General features: G+C 33.6%; 1 protein-coding gene across 1 annotated transcript; it reads left to right on the top strand.

Annotated features, from left to right (window-relative positions):
* Positions 1-3,619: 3,619 nt before the first annotated feature.
* Positions 3,620-23,214, top strand: LOC141847821 (uncharacterized). The gene is made up of 12 exons (XM_074735909.1): positions 3,620-3,827; positions 3,904-4,172; positions 4,274-4,347; positions 4,450-4,544; positions 5,257-5,354; positions 11,636-11,719; positions 13,166-13,246; positions 13,362-13,466; positions 13,612-13,707; positions 14,411-14,490; positions 22,072-22,160; positions 22,599-23,214. The coding sequence occupies exons 1-12, from the start codon at positions 3,692-3,694 to the stop codon at positions 22,928-22,930; spliced, it is 1,539 nt and encodes a 512-aa protein (XP_074592010.1). The 5' UTR covers positions 3,620-3,691; the 3' UTR covers positions 22,931-23,214.
* The last annotated feature ends 1,818 nt before the right edge of the window (positions 23,215-25,032 follow it).

The raw sequence follows: 25,032 nt of genomic DNA, 5'->3' as shown, positions 1-25,032 counted from the left end.
ACCTACTAGGCTTACTCGTGCTTAACTTCTAGTTCGGACTAGTCACTTTCATAGGTAACCTTCCCACCTCCTAAACATCCAGACACCCTTGATCTGTTTGGGCTTTTCTTTGTCTAATCTTCAATTAGGACTAGTCACTTTTATAGGTAGACTTTCCATCTGCCAAACATTCGATCACCCTTGATCTATTTTAACATTTTCTCGTCTAACCTCCAATTAGGACTTCCTTACCCAACTTTATTCACCAGGACTTCCTGCCTAACTTCACTCACCAAGTCTTCCTTGCCTAGCCTCCAACTATGACTTTCTCTGCCTAGCCTTCAGCTATGACTTCTCTCGTCTAGCCTCCAATTAGGACTTTCCCTACCTAGCCTCAACTAGGACTCGTCCTTTGCCTAGTCTCAACTAGGACTTCTTTGTTACTCATCTGGTCAAACTGACCTAACTAGACTTCACTCATATCCAAACATTAGGTTCTGTTTGAATTAACCCTTGGTCAAACTGATCAGACCTAGGTGTATTGTCAAACATTGAAACTCTAGGACTAGACCTAGTGCACCTTGCACCAACAGATACTATCAAAATTAATGTCAAGGAGGAGGCTTTGAAATAAAAATAAAGGAGGGAACCCAAATCAAGGGGAAACTCCTAAGATCAAATCTAAAGTATCATTTAATAATACAATTTTCTTGTACCATAACAAGATGCATGATAAAAATAAAATTTATCATCTTAGTACTTATTATCATGATAATAAAAAGTATAAAGTTTAAAAATAATTTTAAATCATATCATGCTATAACTATCTCACTTAAGGATAGTAGAAAAATACTCTAGGCAAAAATCCTAAGAAGACTAGACATACGCCTAGAAAAAAATAATCAAGCTAGAAATGAAAAATCAAGAATTAATGATCTGGAGAAAGAAAATCATGTCTTGAGGTCAAGTCTTGATAAATTGGAGAAAATCCTAAAAAATATGACAAACGAGGCTAAAGGATTTAAAACGGAAAAGCTAGGGTTAGGTAAGCAAGAACCATTCAAGAGCAAGAAAGACTTGGATCACAAGTCTAAGGTCAAGGAGAATGTATCATCTTATCATATAGTTTCATATAGTTACAAGGAAGGATATTCCTAATATTGACCTTGAGGATATTTGCATGACTAAGACTTTTAAAAAGTCTAAGAGAGTCATTAGAAATGTATTTAGGGAGGTTATCCCTAGTGAATACCTAGTACACATAAGGAGCTCCAATAGGTATTGGATTGCTAAGAGTGTGATTCCTTCACACTAGATGAGTTTAGGGTGTATCAACTCTAATTGGAAGGGTAGTTAATTCAACTATGGTGAAGTTGAGATTTTAGAGCATTTTTAAAGTATTGTGATATCTTGAAAATAAAAATTTAAATCTTATCTTGGAAGATTTCTATAGTTTGTTAATCAAAATTGAGTTCTTAAGTTGATCAAAATTGATAAAATAAGATAGAATTAAAAAATGTGTCAAATTTGAGATTTTGACACACTCAAGCGAGATAAGGTTGCCTATGTCAAATTGTATATTTGGCATAGTGCGTAGTTGATGAAACTAATCATGCTTATGTGCTCCATTACATACCATGACATCATATTATACACTCATATTGTCATGAAAAATGGTACATATCATGTCTTATATGCATCATTTAGGTTATGGTAGTTTTTCTTTTGAAAGTATGAATTGGATAGATGTCATACATATTTATCATGCATAATTTTAATTCTTTGTAATTAAGGACAATTATATTAATTGACAGCTTAGATAGGATGATCGAATGTAAAATGCCTAGATAGAGATACATGACCTCTTAATTTTAGAGAAAAATAAATTTCACATTTTACAAAGATCATAGGATAATTTGTGTGTATATTGAGACACTTTAGATATAAATGAGATATTAAGATTATGAACTAAGTTTAAGATGCAATTTGATATATCAAAATGAACTTTAGTTTCATCAAATTCGATTTTATATAACTAATCATGAGGAAAGCTATTGTACAAGTAATGTATATTTAACTTATAGATCATGATTGGAAATTAGCTTTGAAAACCATTTCAAAAGTATTTTGGAAAACCTTGGTGAAGTCTATCTATTGATAAGAATCATAGATGGTCGTAGGGTCGACCGTATGAGACCGATCGTATGGGGTCGTTGGGTTGATGGATTTTACCTTTTTGTTGAAGTAAGCAGTAAAGTAATAAGTTGAAAATATTCATGCTCTTCATCGCGGCTCCGTAGCGAGACAAGGGAAGTAAATTATGATACCGAACAACCTAAATGGAAGGATATAAATCTTAAAAGAATGAATCCCGCGAGAATCGATCTTTGTCTAATGTAACAACTCTGCCACTAAAGTATCAAATCAGTTATGTCCGTAGAATCGTTATCCATGTGTAAGCGAAAATGCAATTGGTAAATGAAAATATATATTTTTTATAACATAAGTCTTTAATTTTTATGATATAATTAATTTTGGAAGTGATCGGTTTAATTCTACAGAAGTTTCTTATCGATCTTCAAGGATAAATTCCAAAAGCGATAGTTGACCTTCTGTTGGATATTGGGGTCTTAATGGATCAATACGATTTTGTGAAAAAATTGAAATGCCATTAATTGATGAAAGTCGTAATTGACTTCAAAATCGAAATCTACGTTTCGCGTAGATAGATTTAGAATATTAATTTGCTCAAAATCGATTAAGGGTGAATGAGAAATTAATTATTTAAAGTCAGCCCGAATAACATTAATTATTAATTAATGTTATATATAAGGAAATGCATGGGGAATAGTCTCACATCGGAAATTTTCGATGTGTTTTTTTTCCTTATTAATGATGCTGTGTTAATGGAGTTAACATAAAAAAAGACCAAGTGCTCTCTTCTCAGGGGCGAGCAGGTGTCCGCACCTGTGAGCTCGTCATCCGCCACGCGCGCACGTGCGCAATGTACGCTTTGTAGGCGTACTTTGTAGGAGCATTGAGGAACTTAAATTTATGTTCCAGATGACATTGTAGTGCCTACGTTACGGAATGTCTCAGAATTTGGAGTGCTATTATTCCGAGACGTTCGTCATTAGCACCGTAGCGGAGCAATATCGTTTACGGAGATAGTGTTGAACACTAACCTCGACGATCCGTATCAATTTATGTACTCCCGAAGCTATCGGGTCCAACACCTTCGTGGTCTTTGTTATCCCTGTAAAACCATTTCAATACCAAATTAAGTATTCTGCACGTGAAAACAAACTCGTAATATATTTCCTCTGATGGGTACTCGACCTGAGCACCCAACTTGAGTTTTACTAGGCAAAATGCAATTATCGTTATTAGCAGGGTGCTTGGTGAGAGTATATCTCAGTCTCTATTTAATATTAGTAATTTGATTTTACGATGAGAAATTGTGTGAGCAAATAATAAGAAATTAGGGTTTAATGAGAGTATGTTGTTTTTTCTCGTCCATCATTCATTTAGATTGAATGATTTTTTTTTTAAGTTAAGAAAATAATTGCTTAAAGGTTTGGAAGAATAAATTTAAAGAACGCCCTTAACGAAAACACCTTTCAGAAAAACGGCCGATCGTGTGGCACCCGGTTCACCGCCAATATCATCCCAATTTCTAGAACCCTCTCCCTCGTTGCTGCCTGCGATCGAAATGGCCGCCTCTTTGCTTCCCGAGGTTTCGCCGAAGATCTTCACTTCAGAAACCCTCCGCGTCGCCGCCAAGCAATCTCAGGGAATCCATCTAATACCTGTCTCCCTCCGCCGCTCCATCAAGAAGTTCCTCCGAGGTATTCGACTTTACTTGTAGAAGTGTTCATTATTGCCGTATTCATGTTTTTTTTTTCTTCTGTTGAACCCGAGCAGAGAGGAAGAATGCCCATATGAATCGAAAGGTGCTGCTTCTCTCGCAGTCTTTCAACAAGATCAAGTACGCCAACCTCCAGCTCACTGCCTCCGCTTCTCGTGACCTTGTTGAAAACCCGTTCAGGCCGGTCGTGCTTCAATCTGGTCGGTGGAAGATTCAGTCTGCTTATGGGGACATTGGCGTCAAGTATACGGACGATGAGACCGTCGCGTATGTCGCCTCCCGCATGCCTTCCGTCTACTCTGCATGCCACCGGGTCCTCCGGGAGGTCCAAATCTTCTGCTTTCATCAAAATTCTCATTTTTTTCTCTGGCAGCTAACCTTCCTTTTGTTGCCATTTGCCTTTGAATTGTGGGTTTGTGATTGTAGGTCCGCAGGAGGCTGCCAGAGTTTTCTCCATCCAAAGTTCTGGACTTTGGTGCTGGTCCAGGCTCAGCTCTTTGGTAAACTCATTCTTTGTTCAGTTCACATGTCCACAAAAAATTATTGACTTTCTTATGAAGCAGAAGAGGTGTTAGTTGTTTCTAATCTTTTGAACTGCTTAGGGCAATGCGCGAGGTTTGGCCTCGTCCTTTAGAAAGAGTTAATTTGGTAGAACCATCCAAATCGATGCAAAGAGCTGCTCAGAGCCTTTTGCAAGGTAAGTCAATATGATGTTTCCCTTTTGTGCTATTATGTTCACAACTTCTGATAGGATTCTCTGATAATGCTTAAATGATTATCTAATTTTTTGCAAGGCAAATCATGTGGTTCAACTCATTGTGCTTGCCAATTCCTCCAATTGGTATGGTTTTGGGTCGACAACAAGTGTCATATTAGTTAATATTATAATTCGGTTATGCCATTTTGTTTCAATATAAAATTATGTAAAACAATGTTAAACAAGTTAAAATATTATGAAAGCAATAGGATATACATAAAAAGTTCTAATTTTTTTTCAAAAATAATTTGTTCAAGCCCTGTCAACTGATTGCATATTTGTCTTGTGTTGTTTTCATATTTCATCTCTTCAATTGGTGTTTTGGATTGTGGTGTATTTTTGGGTCATGTTTACTATTATCTATCCTACGTGATCTAGTTCTATGTTTTGGTTATTATGAATTCTAGTTTCATTTGGTTGTGCTGCAGTCCTTGTAGGTTACATGACATAATCTAATGAGTATAATAATTTGGTTCGTTGTGTTCATGATATTGTTTGTTTTTCCATTTTGTTTACTTAATTACTTGACTAAGGCCTCCTATTTGAGGAGATGTGCTAGCAACTTGATATCAAAATTCCACTAAGGCAGATTCACACCATATTTTGGAATGCAATATTAGATTACTCTACTTATTGTTTATTGGTGTTATAGATTTGAAAGGGCTGCCAGTAATCCACAGTTATGATAGCATTCAAGCCCTAAATCGCAGCCTGGATAAGCATGACAGAAGACACGATCTTGTGATTTCTGTAAGATCTCCAAACTATTATTTTCCCCTAATTCACAATTATTTTGTCCAAGTAATATTGTATTGTAATTTTGTAGAACACTATACTTCCTCTTTTATATTCTCTCTAAGAAGGGTATGTAGGATAATCCAACCAATATTACAGTGTTAGACCCCTAGTCAATGTGGGACTGTCCTTCATAAGATCTTCTCATGTGAAGTTGAAATCCTGTGGAACCCTTCTGCTAGCGCTGACTTGATGGCAATGCAATAAGATCATCCTCACATATGCGAAAATGGAGTATAACCTGGTATTACACCTAGGTTGGCAAGATGGAAAGCAAATTTCCTTGTGCTTCTTCTTAGATGTATATTTTGGTGTTCCTACTTTAGGCTTGGGGTAACATGTAAGCTTATCTAGGCTTGTAGCTTTGTTCCTTTCCAATCATCACCATTTGTAGTTTGGGTGTGCTGAATCTCACACAACTCCAACCCACCAAACTTGACCATATTGAGTGCAATTCGGGCAAACGCCATCGAGCTTTAACCCAATTCAATTAGATTCTTCTCAACTAATGTTCTTTAGCCATGCTCTAGTCAAGGCTGGAGCTAAAAACTTGAGGCTAGGGCTGTTAATGATCCAAACATTCATGAGCAAGAGTGTTGTTTGGTTTGGTAAGAGCTTATTTATGTCCATTAAAGATACACAAGGTTAATTAAATGAACAAGCTTGAATAACACATTAAACTAAATGAACATGGTTGAACACATATGTGTTCCTTATTAATGTTCATGAATAGAGATTGTGAATTGTCTGTCCACAAACAAAACTTGTGAACCATGTTCATCAACAAATCTTTCATCAAATTTATAAATAAATAAAAAAGCTCTCAAAATAAATAAACAAGCTTGGAATATCAAGCTTACTAACCAATTAAATAAGCTTAAAAATGTAAAAATTTCAAACAATCAAACAAGCTTGAATTAAGAGCTTGATAACATCTAAATGAACCAAGCTCAAGCCAAACTAAAACCAAGCTCAAGCTTGGAAAAAAAATCAAGCTAAACTTGAACAACTATTTCAACGGCTTGGTTCATTTTTAGTCTTGTCTTGGTTTGACTCAATTACCTTATCAAACAAACTTGAACAACACAAAGCTTGGCTTGTTTACAACCCTATTTAAAGCTAGCAAACTTTTGTAATCTATTATAAGTTTTACCATAACAAATTTGGCATTTCCTTGTCGGAAAATAGGGATAGGCATGTAGTTGAAGGAGGAACACAAATGATGCTAAAATTTCTGTTTTTTGCTGGTCAAGAAGACGCCGCAAGCAAAATAAGAGCAAGTGACCTTTCCTTTATAAATGAAAAAATTGTCTGGTTCTGGTAATATGCTTCAAGGTGCCAAGTAACTTAATTGTGAATGATAAAGACACAAAGGAATTAGTAAATTCACAATTTAGAATAATATTGAGGAGGATGGGATGATTGTTCCTTGAATTTTCTATAGGAAAAGGAAAAGTTGAGCATAGGAGTAAGCGTATTAGTAGAATTGGGAGAACGTTACAATGTGGATGAAGCTACGGAGGAACTAAAACATCCAAGTAAGAAGAAGGGATTTTAGAGAGCAAAGCTAGAGCAATTTTGCAGAGATTATGAACTAGAAAGGGAAGATCTGATAAAGTTTGAATTGAGGAGGCTCGAGATCCAAGCTCCGTTCACTTTGGAGATACAGGATGAGCTGATACCAAAAAACTTTTGAGTTCTAAGCATGAGCACATACAAATAGAGCACACATCCATTGGACACAATTACAGAATGTCCTTGTATGGAGTTTTGTATGCATTTATGTCAGGTTTTCCCAAAAACTCTGAGGCGAGTAGCACATCAATGGTGGTGAAAATAGTCCTTAGAAGACATCATGTTTTAGAGAGTTTGCTTGAAATAAAGTCTACTTTGTGGGAAGTAGTCGAATTACTTGGAGTTTGGCTATTATAATGATTTTAAAGCTAGCTGGTGTTGAACCCCTTGCATGGTTATTGAAAAGGTTTATTGAAGTAGCAAAGCAAGTTCACGACTTGAACCCTGCTCTCCTAGTGTGACCTTAAGTACGAAAATCTACCAAAGCATTATGCTGAGATGTTAGAGAGGGCGAGTAGGTTTGCAAGAGTAGTTGATGTCATAAAGTTAAATCAGCAAAGTTGAATCCTAGAAGGTTGGAGGAGTTAATAAGGCTTGTGTGCAAGACAAATGCTTGAGAAATTTAGATATGTGATTTAGATTGTTTGTATCACTGGGTGCATACATATGAGGATCCTACTTGGAGAACTAATGAGGATCTTTTTGCAGTCTGCTGAAACTAGAATAGTTGAGGAGCTGAAGGAAGCATGTGTGACTCTAGAAGCAATTCAACCTAATGATTCAGTGGCTAGTGTTTGGTGGTGAGAGTAGCAAGTTGAAGTCATGCATGGAGGACGTCTTCTGATGGATGGAAGGTGTCTTTGTGCTTTGCTTTCCATGTGAAATCGGAGTACAATTAGAGGTTACTAGGGGAATTAATGAAGATCAGCAGGATGCTGGTGATTTGAGTTCAAAATTACTAATTGCTTATAGAGGATAGTAATTGCTTACATATGGTGCTTATAGAAATTCACACCTTGGTTGATGTGTTATACCATGATGCTTCTGTCAAAATGGGATATCCTCTAGCAAATTGAGAGGAGAAAGCACGAACTTAACTAGCTTCACTAGGAATCATGGTTTAACAACTTATGTTGTGATGGGTGGTGTTGTGGCAGGTGGCATGACTTAAACATACCATTTTTAGGAAATTATCAAAATCGATACCAGTTGACATGAGCATTCTCTCCCATGTCAATCGTGTCACTTGTGTGGATAAGTATTGTACCATATGGGCCCTCAACACATCTGCATGCTTCAACATGCTTTTGCACGCTTCATTGTCAACACGTGTTGAGATGACTTGACATGGATTCAATTAATGCTTGTTATTTTATTTGTTTATTTGTTTTTTTCTATAACTTGTTTTTTTTTGAATTTTCTAATCAATTAATATCCAATCTTTATATTCTTATTAACGAAAGTAAACAAGTTAAATGGAAAAAGACTTAACGAGAAAACTTATTTAAATTTATGTCAACTCATGTTGAAATAAAAAAATTGAACAAAATTTATATTTAATTGATATAGTCTTATTTACTCAGAGAAAAATTTTTGATTTAGAATTAAATGAGTAAAATTCATTTTAATTTAATGTTAATTAATTGATAATCTTATTTTTAAAAGTATATAAACTATGTGAAAAGGGATTAAGGAGTAGAACTTGTTTAAATTCACCTTAGTACACTTTTGCATTCCAAAGTGTGCAAGTGTCTTTACAAGATACTATACTAAAACTTTACCTTTTTGGCTGAGGAGCAAAACCTCAGTACAAGACATAAAACATGCTAGGAATAGAATTAAAATGCCAGGAATAATAACTAATTGTAACATTAGGTGAGTTGTCATGTGTCTGAGGAGTGCTGATGAAGTTTCGAGTGGTGGATTTGTCTTTTGTGCACAATGCAATTTTGGTTCAACTTTAAGCAAGATAAGATTGTGGTGTCAATTTACCACTTAACCATGAAATTTTTGACTCAAAATGGGGTGCAAATGGTTAGATGGATCCGGTGGAGTCTAAGAGATGTTACAAGTGTTGGGATCGAGGCATTCGCTAGAGGGGGTGAATAACGATTTTTCGATCTTTCTTGCGAAAATATTAGCGGAAGCAAAATAAAATATAGAAAAGAAATTCCAATCGCTAATCCGCTCGATTTACTTGGTATCCACCTCAACGGGGTGACTAATCCAAGGATCCACACACACAACCGACGATTCCACTATGAAGAAACTTCCTTCTCAAAGCAAGCTTCGAAGGCGGAGAAACCTTTACAAAAAGTTCTCTTTCTCGTACAAGATATGTAGTTAGGTTTTGAGGAGGAGGAAGGAGAGTTTTACAATATCAAAGAGCAGTCAGAAAGATGAAAGAAGCAAGCGTTGTTGTCTTCGACATTGACCGCTCTTTTTATAAAATTCCGTACATCAGTCGACTGCTCCTAAGGCCAGTCGACTGATGGGCTTCAAACGGCTATTTATTCGCATTTAATTGACCAGTTGTCACCCAACAGTAGTCTATCAGTCGACTGCTCAATGCCAGTCGACTGATACCAGTCGACTGCTTCACTCGACTAAACTTTCTGTTTAGCCCCAGTCGACTGAAGCTACAGTGCTAGTTGACTAATGCTTCTGATTCGCTTGTGTGTGCTTCTGATCAATCACCAGTCGACTGCTGACAGGGCCAGTCGACTGCTCAAGCTGAAAACTTCCTTTTCAGCTTATTCTTCACCCCTTAGCCTTGACGCAAGTCTTCAAACGCCTTCCACAAGCCTCGTGTACTTCCTTGCACTAGCTTGAGACGTTTCCCTCGGCTTCGTCGTGCTAAGTCTTCCCTTGCCAAGAGGCCTCGCCTCCGGGACTTCATCCTTTGCCAAGAGGCCTCGCCTCCGGGACTTCATCCTTTGCCAAGAGGCCGCGCCTCCGGGACTTCACCAAATGCCAAGACTTCATTCTTGGACTTTCCTGTGAATTCAAGTCACACATGTCAGATCACAAACATTGCCTAACTTAAAACAAGCATTTGTTGGACATCAGTCAATGTCATTGGATTTTTATCTCTTATTGTTATTCTTTAGAAAATGGTTTAAGGTGTTTTGACTTTTCTAAGAGGTGATTTAGGTCTGGATAAATTTTTGATTGTCTCTAATATGAGTAATGAAGTGCTGACTTATCCTACTCTACCTAGCATAACAAGTTTTTGCTGCTAGTGTCTGTCATTTTGGCTATAGTTTTTGCTCAAACTATTGATTTAGTTTCTGTGTGTGCATACAATGATAACTAGGTTATTGTAAAACTAATCCAATAAAACTTATAGATTTCTGAATCAGAAGATAAGAACTGCCAAAGTGATAAAGTTGATTAAGAAGTTCAAATCATAGTAGAAATCAATGGGGTTGACTAAAGTGAACAGTGATAATCCAAAAAGTCTAAATACTGTAGGTCTCACATTGTAATTAATAATTTATCCCCAATGATTCAATTGGCAAATGTGAGTCATGAAGACGTGTAATTACACAGCTTAATACCATCAAAAAGTTGCATTCTAACCCTGAAGATGGACTATAATATAGAAATTTGCGTTATTTTTTCAAGGATCAATACCACTAATCTGTCTTTTTTGGGATAAAATTAGTCCTAATATTATTCACTAGATCTTTCCAACCAAATTAAATCATTAATCATGTTTTTTTAAACTCTAAGAATATGCTATCTCATAAAGTGGATTGTCTGTCTCTGTTCTCTTTTACTGACCTTTCTTTTGGAGGTTGTAATAATCTTGGTTGTAGAATTGACAATTCCAACACTTTCCCTGTAGACTAGATATCAGCATCTCTTCATGTTTTAGGTTCACTTAAGACAAAGTTAAAGTAAACGTAATGTACATATCATCACTTTTTAAACTCTTTTTCATGCTACCTTGTCCAATGGAATGGACTACCTAGTGCACAATTCACTTTTGTCAAAGAAATTATGAAATTATCTCTTATTTTCTTTCCATTTGAAACCACAATCAAGTCCATGTGTTATGAAAATTGGTATTAACAATTTTCTGTACTAGATTAGGGTTCTGAATAAAAACTTGTTAGAGTTGGAGCCCTCTTTGCCGGGGAATAATGATGTGGAGACACTTTCCAGATTTAAACTTTTTTGAGATAGATGAATTAATTAGGCAAATGGTTCCCTTTATTTTGCAAGTGCAAAGTAGATATATGCTTGTATATAAGGTCTTACCAAGTTATACTCATGGTTTAAAGTTTTGTCTCACTCGTAATGGATGAGAGAACTCCCATTGAGATGAGACACAACAATCGAGCGTGGAACAGTCATTCTCACATCTCCTGCATCTTCTTCAACACTTCAATGGAAAACCCTGAGTACGGTACCCTCAGGCTCCTCCTCTTGCCAGGCGGGGCTTTCTCCTCTGGGGCTGAAACCAGTTCCATCATTGAGATTTCAAGACTTGATTATGGTTACCATATAATTTTATTCTTCTTCTTGGTATTTCTTGTTCTTTCTTATTGATGTTAGATTCATATTCCTTTGGTATTGCATATAGTATTTCAAACACATGATTCATTTTCTGCTGACTAATTGTTTTCTACATTTTATTTACCAATCCATCAAAGTCCTATGCTCTTGGAGAGATACCATCACTAAGTGACAGAATTACAATCCTGCGCCAGCTTTGGGATCTTACACGAGATGTTTTGGTATGCCATACATTCACTTACATTTTAAATCCAGATGTTTCTACTTTATCTGTAATGTTCCATATCTTATTTTTTTCACCTTGATAATCATATCGATCTGTCACTTATCTATTTAATATATACTTTCCTGAATGTAATGTGCATGAGCACATCTGATATATTTGACTGAAAGAAAGGAAGATTTAATTGATGGTTTAGCTAAAAGTGTCTGTTTCAATTTTCTAAGATGCAAAATACTCTATTTTTCTATGATAAAATGGATAATTTTTGGAAACTAACGAACAAGTCTTGCTACTCTGTATCCTCTAATATCTTTCAGATACATTCTTTCTTTTTATTCTTTATAACTATTACCTTCAAATGGAATGCTCAAATCAGATAATATTTAATAATTAGTTGAATGGGCAAATTATAGTTGAATCTCTGTGACACCATGTTCTTCCTCATGTGGAAGTGCTACTGTTTTTAGTTGGCCTCATGTATTTAGCAACTATAAATTTGTCTTAATGCAACCTGAGACTAAACTAGATTTGGTGGGTAGAAAAGAGGGTGGGGGGCTATATCTAGCATACATCCTAGGTGGTTAACCAAGCTGATAAGGATTCTTTAGAACAACACATCTACACTAAATTTTATAATCTGTAACAGATATTGCCTTCTGGTAGAAATCAATTAAGTTGCTACTGACTTGATCGGGTGTAGTTATACATCAGCAAATAAACTAATAAAATAATTTAACCTCTCTAATATATGCCCATTTCTCCTACTCAGTTGGCACCCTCACTTCTACATGAGGTAGGCAAGGTAGAGAGGGTGAGAGTGATGAAGATATTTAGGAAAGCTGGTGATCTGGGAGAGGTTCAGAGGTTCGGTTGGAGTTGTCTTCTACTCAGATTCGATCTGCATGGAGGGACAAGCTGAAATTGAGAATGCAACAAGATCCTTGTTTGCTGGGTGGACCCTGCCCGAAGTGTTAAGTGTGGACAGCCTCAGTAGTGGATTTGTTTAGGGTTGCCAATACATTACTTCCATGGTGTTTAGGCCACAAATAGGAATCTAATAAAAAAGTGGAATATGCACTCGCACACACAGACACACACTAGCCTTAGATGATTAGGTACTAACTAGTAGCAGGTAAATGCCTATATTTAATCCAACTTGCTGAAAGTTATAGTTAATTTTATTGCACGGATCAAAATATGATTTTAGGTGCATTCTGTGTAGATTCATGCTATTACCTTGTAAAAACCATGACAATTAGATATTTCCTATGGTCATTAGCTTCAGTTGTAGTTTCTGTATTAACAATAGTATCTTTGTGCCCTTTTTTTAGTTAGTCATTTAGTTTTGATATTTAGCTAGTTTGACTTAGTATATTTTACTTAGTTTGACTTTTGATCCATCTCTTTGTACAATTTTATCTGAGAAAAAGGTGGTTTGGGCTAGGTTTTGTTGGAACCTGGGACTCCACATGGATCCAAAATTATAACCCAAATGCGTTCGTATATCCTCTGGATGGAGAACAGGGTAAGCCAACTGTTCTGATTAGTCGCTTGTTTTTTATGTCTCACTTTTTTCTAATTTGATCTAGACTTTGATACTTTATAATTGCTTCTCTTTTCTGCATCATTTGCTTGTGAAGAAATGCCGCAAGAAGCTTGACCTATCAAATTCCATTTCTAGTGATGCGAAAAACATTGTTAGACAAGATGACATGCTTAAAGATGGCGCATTTGTGGTTGCCCCTGTGAGCTTCTTTGACTGTTTCTGGAATATTTTTGATTAAATTTTTTGTAATTATTTTACTTTGACATGCTTGCCGACCCACTTAGTGAGATAAGGCTTGATTGTTGTTCTTGTATTTTCCTTTGACATGCTTATTATCTTTTCAGTGCCCTCACGACGGACGCTGTCCTCTGGAGAATACTGAAAAATACTGCCATTTTGTTCAACGACTTGAAAGAACAACATCACAGCGTGCATACAAAGTAATTGCTTGTGGGTTTTGTCAGTATTTGGGCTTAGTTCAATCATCAGAGTCGAATTGGTTTATGAAGTATGGCAGTTGAACATAATTTACAGATTTCACTTTGACCTTTATTTGATATTAAATTAGATTATTGTCAAAGTGTAGAGAGTTTAGCCAAACATACTTCTATAGAGTAATTCCACATTCATCTATAGAATGCATTAGTATTATCTATAAATATTAATTGGTACCTCTGCCTTTGCCATAAATCCCTAAAATAAATAATTAAAATATTTTAGTAATTCCTAATAGTTCTAATTGGAGAAGTCGAAGGTTATAAAATAAGGAACTTTGATATTCACCAAGCACCTATTATCACTAAATAAATTTTCAGTAAAATGAAATTAAGAATGTGGTACCAAATATTGTGACAGTAAATCTGGAAACATGATGATCCTTTCCGTATTGAGTTCATTCTGTAGGTTTAGGTATTGATATTTGCTTCTTTTGATTCTTGAACATATTAACCTGCATGCTAATATTTGGTGAAGCATCACTTTAAAGGCTTTCTGAAAGCCTAATGCCATGCAGTTGTCTCTTCTTTGACAATTTGCAAGCATCTTTCAATCAGGACGTCCAAAATGTTATGTTTATTTTTAAATTATCAATGGAAATTCATCTTCTGTTGACTAATTATTTGATTTTTTTGAATGTATCTCCAGAGATCCAAGGGCGAGCCACTACGTGGTTTTGAGGATGAGAAATTCTGCTTTGTCGCTTTAAGACGTGGCAACAGACCACAGTAAGAACCCATAGAAGAAACATAGTAGAAAGTATTCTCATTAACGTAGCGGCTATTGACTCACTGTGATATCAAGTATACCTTTTTGATATAGGTGACTAAATCCATGCATATAATCTCTGCATATCTAACTCTATTTTTCTTTTTAATTTTAGTTGGTTTTAAGTTTACCAAACTGTTCCATTTAGATCCATCAGTTAGAGCTAATGACAACAAGTAAGCACCTATATTATGTCCATGATAGCATAAACAACAGTGTTAGTTGGTACATCAGCAATCATCATCATTATTATGATGTAGATGTTGCACTTAGAGTCTAATCACATGATGGTTGATTGCACTTACAATTAGATAACGAGAGAGGGTAGAAAGATACAAATTCAAACAAATAGTTCTTGTGGTCCAAAATCCAAAGAATGAATTAAAATTTGTAACATCGAATAATTTGTATCCATAGAATGAATTAAAATTTGTATCCATCATTATTATGATGTAGATGTTGCACTTAGAGTCTAATCACATGATGGTTGATTGCGCTTACAATTAGATAACGAGAGAGGGTAGAAAGATACAAATTCAAACAAATAGTTCTTGTGGTCCAAATTCCAAAGAATGAATTAAAATTTGTAACATCGAATAATTTGTTTCCATAGAACATGTGATGTAACATAGATAATAAATAAATAGATGTTAATATCATTTCTATTGCCATCAGAAAATTAATTTGTATTTTTGGCTTTAAAAGAAAATTTCGACTAGTAATTATTCCAAAGAAAAATAATGCTCGTTGTTAGTTGTTATGTAAACCAGGCTATAATGAGTTATTTCTAAAATACCATGGAAAATATGCTTTGAAATGCTGGTTGATGTATGCTGGCATTAAAACATATGGTTCTGGTTGCACATGCACCGACACTGTTTTAAACGATAAAAGCATTTCAACCCAAGCTGGGTGGCACATTTGGAATTTTTCATTTTGTTATTTCACTGGAACATGGAAGGAGGTAATATAGGATAAATTTCTTGTGCCATCAGTACCGGTCAGGGAAGAGGGAAGTGAAGTGGTGAATGGAGGTGAATCACGGATAAGGGAATAAATGAATCAATGATGAAATCCATTGCCTTTAGAGGAGAAATCAAATATGGTTTGTTAGAGATGATTTTGCAAGGTCTTGGGCTTCATTGATATCACGATTGTGAAACCAATTAGTGAGAAGGGGGTGGTGGAGTCTTGACTGTAAATCTGTTATTACTTCCTTTTTTTATTTTTTAATAAGGGATAGGTATCTAGAGGTTGTTATATATCAATTAATTAAAAAAATAGTTAATCGACATTATACAAATAATGTAATTAATTATATGAATTAATTGATAGGGTAATTATTTACTACTGTAAAATTAATGATATGCATAATATATAATTAATTATGTAATTAAAAACTAAATTATATGTTTAGTTAATTAAATGTGAACAACAACAATAATAACAATCAAGTTTTTGTTCTAATAAGTGGGGTCGACTACATGGATCCTCCAATGCTATTGGGCTCGATCCTTCACTATATTATCATCGAATTTTATCTTATTTTATCGTTGTTAATCAAGTCTTTTTTTGATTTTCTTTTTTCTCGATTAATGTGTGTATTCGTCATGGTTTCACATTGCCTAATTGAGCCTTAATAAGTGTAACTTTGACCTTTTCTCTAATATTTTTATTTTTTTATCTTGCTTATCCTCCAATGTTCGTACCTCCACTTTAATATTCTGATCTCTGCGACTTTTATTTTATGTTTATGTGTTAGCTTTATAGTTCAACATTAAGCTCCATATAATATAAATGTTTAACCGTTGTTTTATAGAACTTTCCTTTAAGCTTCAGAGATACCTTACAATTACAAAGAACACCGGACACCCTCCTCCATTTCAATTCTCTTTAAGCTTTAGAGGTACCTTATAATCACAAAGAACACCGGACACCCTCCTTTTCAACCATTCTATTTGTATCCTATATAAAACATCTCTATCAACCTCTTCAGTCTTTTGCAAAAAGATCCTAAATATTTAAAAGTTTCAATTACATATAATTCATCTCCTATTTTAACAATTGTCTTATTATGTCTACTATTATTAAATTTAAATTTTATATATTCTATTTTTACTCTGCTAAGACTAAAATCTTTAACTTCCAATGTCTTCCGCCAAGATTCGAGCTTAGCTCCTTCATAAATCTCATCGACCAAAATAATGTCATCTGCAAATATATATTATGGTAATTTATTTTAGATGTGTCCAGCGAGTTCATCTATAACTATTGTAAAAAGATATGAACTTAGAGATGATCTTTGATGTACCCTATTTTTTTAGAAAACACTTCGATTGATTCTCCTGGAGCTTTTACTCTTTTACATCATCATACATATCTTTAATTGTCTAAATATATGCTACGCTAACACCTTTCTTTTTTAAAATTTTCCATATAATTTTTCTTAGGACTCGGCCATAAGTTTTTAAAATGTGATCATGTATGATAAATTATATGTTATTGTATTTTATCATTATATGTATAATAAATTAAATTGTGAATTAAATTGGATTATAAATTGTGCATTATAATTATGCTCAAGCAAAATCAAATTTAATTCAGTCGAAATAACTAATTGATTTAGTTTAAATAGGATTTCACTCCTTAGTCAATTGCACCATTAAAATCAATTAGGTTATGCAATTAATCTTATTAATTATTTTGTAGAAACTATCCTGTCAATTGCATGAACAATTATTGCTTAACCAATTCATACAATTGATATGCTCAAATATGAACTATCATAGTTACAATACAAGTCTCAAAACAAAGATACAGTATAGTCCTGAAATTGTTATTCTGGTTAAAATTGCACTGTTTTGGTCAAAGACCAAGACACTAGCTCGATTCAATATTTTAAACTTTAGATAAAAAGTCATTGTACCACTTGTGCTAATGCAATTTCAGTGATACTAACTGTACTAACTGGTCTCAGTAGATGCACAATCTTCAAAGTGACAGAAATTGAAAGGTTTCTTCCTTAGCTAATCGTTTGATATTTTATTTGCTGATCATGAGCTGGAGATGAAACACTATAACATAAGTGAGGACATAAGTGAGGTTTGGAGAAGTAGCAATCAGTGCACGTTGTCCCAGGCTTGATTTCAGCACCGTTCACCTTTACAACATTTAGATAACTTATCTGCAGAGTTGTTAAGTAAGCCTAAGTCGCTTGAGATCCACACAACAGAAGCTAAGAGAGATTGAGAGGGCTTGAAAGTTTAGTTGAGGAAAAAGATTTTAGAGAAATATTTTGAATATCCTCAAGGAAGGACTTGGAAGAAAGATCATGGGCCAAAAGGGTGGATCAAGAAGCTTTCATGGGTTTAAAATTGGGTGGGTTGTGATATGCAGTAATAAAGTAAAGAGGAGTACCGTTGGAGTTGGAGAAAACTTGATGTATCTATAATGCACTTATGCCTTTTTCAGTTTCAGTTGTGTAGTGCAAGTCTCACTCTCAATGATTGTATGAGACATTTAAAACATGTGGAGAAATTAGTTTCAATACCAAATCTCTTAGGAGTATTATTTAATTTGAGTTTTGAAAAATTGTTAGAATGACCTTCATAGAATGTTGTTGCAACAAATGCTTTTATATGATGCACAACATTATTTTGTTATTAGTAAATAGTAGTACTTGTTATATTTTTTAACCTGCTAATGTCAGTCCCAAGCCTGGATGAAAAAGGACGAGGGTTGCGCATTGGATTGCCGACCAACGTGGACTCTCAGGAAAATATTTAATGAATGGATCCATTAAACTATTATGCTGATGTTAGGTTGTTTCCCATAAGGAACGCGTTGTAGGGTCCGACTATAATATCTTAGTAAAGACCGCTACATCTCTATGAGAATTTGGGTGTAACATTAATATGCAAAAGTTCTTACATCATAGGTTGACTAAGATTAATTATTGTAGGAAAATTAGTTGTTTAAGATTTGAAACATGGAATCTAGGAATGCTCACTAATAAATCCATGAAGATAGTAGATACGATGATTAAGAGAAAAATTAATATTCTATGTGTATAAGAGACAAAATGGATAGGATAGAAGGCAAAAATGATAGGGAATTCAGATTTTAAGTTATGGTATACAGGAAAAGTAAAACAAAAAATGGAGTAGGTTTTATTCTAGATAATTCACTAAAGGATGAAGTAGGAGTAGTTAGAAAGGGGATAGGATTATAGCTCTCAAGATAGTGGTGGTGAAAGAAATTATTAATATAATTAGCATATGTGCACCTTAAATAAGATTAGATGAAAACACCAAATTTAGATTTTGGGGCACCCAGATGAGTTATTATAAAATATTTCACCAATTGAAATGATTTTAATAGGAGATCTAAATGAGTATGTTAAAGTGAAAAATGATGAGTATGTGCATGAGATTATGAGTTTGAAATAAGAAATGAAGAAAGAAAAATTATATTGGATTTTGCGATAATATATGATCTTATACTAACAAATACATTTTTTAAGAAAAAGGAACACTTAATCACATTTAAAAGTAGGAATAATTAGTTGCAAATTGACTTTCGTATAGTTAGGAAGAAGGATAAAAAAATTTGTAAAGATTGTAAGGTCATCCTTGAAAAAAAATTAACTACCTGATATAGATTAATAGTGTTGGATATGTGCCTCAATTATAATATCAATAGAAGACAAATGTGCATGATTAATAAAATTAAATGGTGGAAATTAAAGGATAAGAAACAAAATATATTTAAGAAGAGGATAGGAGAACAAGTACTAGGAGAAATACACGGCGATTTGAATATGACATGAAATAAGCTAAAATTGAAAATAATAATCATGTATGTACTTGGTGGTTGTGCACCACCAAGTAAAGAATCTTGGTGGTGGAATGGAAAAACGAACAATGTATAAGGTATTATATACTTATAAGAATGAAAAATTTTTAAAAAGTATACAATAGTCAAGAAAGAGACCAAGAAAGCAGTGAATGAAATAAAAAATAAAACCTATGAACGCTTATATCAAAAATTAAATACAAAAGAAGGGGCAAAGAATATTTAGAGAATAACTAAAGCGAAAAAGGAAGATAAGAGATTTTACCAAAATAAGATGTATTAAAGATGCAATAAGGTACTAGTAAATGATGGAGAAATAAAAAAGCAACGAAAGAGATATTTTCATCAACTTTTTAATGAATGTTTAAATAAACAACTTAAGTTAGGTAATTTAAGTAGATTAAATGAGTATAGAATTTTAAAATTTTATCGTATAATTCAAACTCTAGAAGTAGAATAAGCTTTAAATGAGATGCAAAATGGAAAAGTAGTTGGACCTGATGATATTTCAATAGAGATATGGAAGTGCCTAGGAAAATAAGTATTGAATGACTTATAAAGTTATTTAACTTGATATTGAAAACGAAAAAAATGTTGATCAGTGAAGGGTAAATATTCTAATTCCATTATATAAGAACAAAGGAGATGTAGAAAATTGTGCAAATTATAGATGTATTAAACTAATGAGTCATATAATGAAACTTTAGGGAAAAGTAATAGAAAAAAGACTAAGGAAGGAGACCACTGTGATCGAAAATTAATTTGAATTTATGCTCGGAAGGTTGACAATAGAAACTATATATTTCTCAGACAATTAATTGAAAAGTATTGAGAACAGAAGCAAAATTTATACTGAAGTATTTATCGATCTATAAAACACTTATGATAGAATTTCAAAGGAAATTATATGGAGCATTCTAGAAAAGATAGTGTAGGTTTAACTTATACTGAACTAATTAGGGATATGTATTAGGATGTAATGAGAAGAGTGAAACCTTTAGATGGATTAATTGGAACATTTTCCATAAAGATATGTTACATCAAAGATTAGTTTTAAGTCCCTATCTTTTTACATTAGTTATGAACGAATTCACCGGACACATCCAAGATATGGTACTGTGGTATATGTTATTTGCAGATGATATTGTTTTGATAAATGAGACACGTGAAGGAGTAAATGATAAACTCGAATTTTGACGGGAAACGTTAGAAGTGAAAGATTTTAGGCTTAGTGGGATAAAGATAGAATTATAGAATTTAAGTTTAGTAATATTAGACGTAATGAGACAATTGTTAAGATAGAGGATAACGAATTGTTTGTAGAGAATTTTAAGTATTTAAGATTATTTTTTGTAAAAGGATGTAAAAGGATAGAGGGATTGAAAGAGATGTCTTACATAAAATATAAGCATGATGGTTGAAATAGAGGAGAGCATCATGTGTTCTTTGTGATTGTAAAATATCTTTAAGACTAAAAGGAAAATTTAACAAAGCGATATTAGATCTGTTATGTTATATGGAGTTGAATGTTGAGCTACGACTTAAACACATGAGCAGAAGATGATAGTTGCAAAGATGAGGATGTTAAGGTGGATGTGTGGACATACAAGGATAGATAAGATAAGAAATGAAAATATTAAAAAGAAAGTCGAGGTTATATTTATTGAGGGAAAATTTGGAAGACACGTTTAAGATGATACGAATATGTACGTAGACAACCAATAGATGCTCTAGTTAGGTGATGTAAAATTATGATAAATATGCACATTAAATGAGGAAGAGGAAGACGAAAAAAAGACTTGGTTAACAACAATAAAATGAAATAAAATTTATTTAAATATAAATGATGATATAGTAGAGGATAAAGTTCAATAACGTAGAAGGATCCATATAGCCGACCCCACATAGTGGGATAAGACTTGATTGTTGTTGTATATTTTATAATTTGTTTCAAAATTTTAATTTAATTGAATTTCTAATTGATCTATATTCAGGGGTAAACAAGCTAGGCAGAAATGAATTGTACTATTAGAACTGTGTTATCCTGGCAAATGTGCCAAGTTTTTGTATGGCACAGTAGCAAAACAATATTGTTCTGGCTAGAGACTAAAACTTGGCAATTGTACAATATCTAAAACCTTGGGAAAGTTTAAAACATTTGGACTTGATTGCAACGTGGGGATCCTCAAAGCACATTTTATGTAGTTAACTTGTTATGTTTGTCTATTTACATCCATCTTTTCTAGTAAATCTTTGAAACCGAAACATGTCTTCTTTCGTTTAGATCTATCTAAATAATATAGGTACACTGCCTTCATCATGTTTCTTCTCTTGAATTTTTTTTCTTATGCATGTCGAAATGTTAGTTATTTTTTTAAAAAATTTCTCTGTTAATTAAAATCTATCACATACCACCATCACCTTACCTTTTGGTCTACCATTGCTTGATTATTAGTTGCACTTGTCCTAATGATTAAATCTCAATGAAATTATTTCTTAGGTTAAGTACCTGTTTTTTTTTTAAATATAAACTTTGTTATATATGTTTTGGCAGTATTGTTTCGTTGTGGTTATTGTTGTATCTCAATTTTCTTGGTAAAAGAAAATTGCTTTAATGTTATCTCAATTTTAATACTTCAAATGATGTAAATAACTCTGATTCTTTATCTTCCTTTTGTCTTGGACAGGGCTGGATGGCCACTTGATGGTATGAAGTTTGAGACACTTAAAGAGCGACTTGCTAAGAGAAACCCTGAGGATCTTATCATTGACTTCGGTTAGCCATCTTTTGCTGTTTTTAATTTTAAACAACCAACCCATTCAAAGAAATGGGTCGATCTAATATTTGATTAATGGACAGATATATCATTTTTCTTTGTTTGTTTTTTGAAACCGGGCTATCTAATCAACTTGTCAAAATTTTGATTGTAGAAATCCCAAACATGGGTAAAGCTGATTGATTGTCATTTTAATCATAGATAACTTGAATAGAATTCCTATGATATGATTAGCACATTTTACTCTAATTATTTTATTTTCATGCTAAAAATAACAGTTGATTGCTTGCGTTTCTGGCAAAACCAAATCAACCCTTCTGCTAATGCAAACTGCTGTTTTTCATTTTTGTGTAATTATATGAAATCCTTCTTGGATGTTTTAGTACTTAAGCGAAGATGCTGCTAATGATATAATTTTCGTATATATCTTTTGGCAGAGGATCAATTTCCAACAAGGAATGATGAAGAGAGTTCATTTGAAAATGCACTAGTTCCATATGCTTCTGATGCTGCAGAAACCAACTTGTTCCATCAAAATGACAAGGAAGACTATGATGAAGACGTCCATGCTAATCTTGGGAGTGGTTGGGGTCGTATCATTTACACTCCAGTACGGAGGGGAAGGCAAGTACAAATGGACGTATGTAGATCAACTAAAAGGGATGGTTCTGAGGGTGCATTTGAGCATGTGGTAGTCACACAAAGGAAGAACCCCGATCTACACCTTCAGGCTCGGAGGTCTCTTTGGGGCGATCTTTGGCCATGTTAGATGCTATACGCTGCTTTCTGAAAACTCAAACCTAGAGTCATTGCTTCCAGGCCAACGTTAAGTTATGGCTCCTTTTCAGGATGGAATACCAACTGGAGACCCAATAGATGTGTGATTCAGTTACATGCTTCCTTGGCCTTTTTGAACCAAAGTCGTGCTTATATAATGTGAGCACAAATAGGATCATCAGATAGTTTCTTCCAAGTTAACATTTCATATTGTTCCACTAAAAATAGACACTGAAATACAATAATCTATTGGTCCATTCTTGAACGTTTTGTAAGATTTTACTACTATAATATTTGAATGTTGTAAATTTATTGTAATTATTATGTCAAGTAGAATTTTACCCACTTTTTCTTCTATCTTTGATATCTTTCAATTCTGTCCAAATCAACCTATCTAATTGTATAATTTATTGATTATTTTCTGTGTTCTCGCTGTATTTTCCCCTTGTAGTGATTCTTTCATTTGTTTTTTTTGTCGCTCTCAATTATGGCATTGCATTGTTACTATCATCGACTTTGAATACTAGCCAAATTAACAGATAGAAGATGAAACCAGCTCGTGAATTTCCAGGAAGCCTTCATAAGAATTATCTATCTCAAATGTGTAAATTAAATAAACATGCATACGACAAGTGTGCAGACTGTTACGAGTCTGTCTCCTTAAAAACTACTGTATATAATTTTATTTCATTTAGTGGCACTTTTTATGTTAAAATAATATATGCGTCGTATCTAATCTTGATTCTTTTTTTTTCAAATTAAATATGAATTTGCATAAATTATTCGGTAAATTTTTAAAGGGAGCATATGAATTTATTTTCAATTTTAATTTGAATAAAAAATTTAAAAAATTTTTAATTTTAATTTGAAAAAAAATAGGTTAATAAAAAATTAAAAATATATTTTTTAATATCTTCTATTTTTAATATCTAATTATAAAAGATTAAAAAATAAAATAAAATTATATTGAGAATTGATTTTATTAATAAAAGTAAAATAATAAAATTAAAAAATAGTTTTGGTGTTAATTTTTGAAGATTAGTCACTGTGGTCTTCAAAAACCAACATCGCAGTGTTGATTCTTCTCACATATTACGGTGTTGATTTTCAAAGAACAACACCATAATATTGTTCTTCAAAAACTAATATCAAATTATTCTAAAAGTTTCAAATCATTTTGAGGATAGTTAGGAGAGTTTTAAAAAGTAAATTAGGACTTATTTGGACTCATATTCATTTAATAAGCTCACAAGAGTTGGAATAAGTTTGATCGGAACTCTCTAACTCTATTAATGAGTTTTGATTGAAATTCATTAATGGACCTAGACAACTTGGATTTCTGAAATTTTATAATGAGATGGAAGAGGTGAGTGTGTAGAAGGGAGATAGGGTGAGAAATCTTGATCCTGAGTCTCTAATACGATGTTATAAGCCTATGTCAACTGGCACAAAGTCTGAAATTATCTAAACTTTTTTAACAATATTGGGAATCTTTTACAATGATAACAGAGGGCACATTTGGACTCCTATTACTATAGAAACTACATGAGTTGGTTTGAGCTCGATCAGAGCTCTCTAAGTCCATCAATGAATTGTCACGGAAATCCATTGATGGACCTAGGAGATTTGGATTTATAAAAATTTACAATGAGATAGGAGAAGTTAGTGTGTAGGAGGTATATATGGTGTTCAATCGTGATCTTAAGGCATGTAAGCGAAGTTATGATCGTGTGCTAACTCGCACAGATTGTTGTGCTAATTTTTGAATACCAGCACTATAGTGGTGCTGATTTTTAGAAACCAATAACACAGTGTTGGTTCTTCTCATACACTTTGGTGTTGGTTTCTGAAGATTAACACCATAGTGGTGATGTTATTCGAAAATCAACACTACAATATTTTGAAAGTTTCAAATAGTTTTGAGGATTATCGGGAGGGCCTTAAAATAGTAATAATGGTAATTAGGGCTTATTTGGATTCAACTTCACCTAATAAACTTATAGAAGTTGGAATGAGTCCGATCAGAGCTCTTTAGGCCTGCCCATTAATGAATTTTGATCGAAACTCATTGATGGACCTAGATAATTTGAATTT

Source organism: Curcuma longa, chromosome 16, assembly GCF_044706935.1.
Source record: "Curcuma longa cultivar G26 ecotype Majalengka, Jawa Barat chromosome 16, ITB_CL_G26_1.1, whole genome shotgun sequence".
NCBI classification, from domain to species: domain Eukaryota; kingdom Viridiplantae; phylum Streptophyta; class Magnoliopsida; order Zingiberales; family Zingiberaceae; genus Curcuma; species Curcuma longa.
Note: the sequence above shows the minus strand (reverse complement) of the source record. Positions and strands in the feature narration are given on the sequence as shown.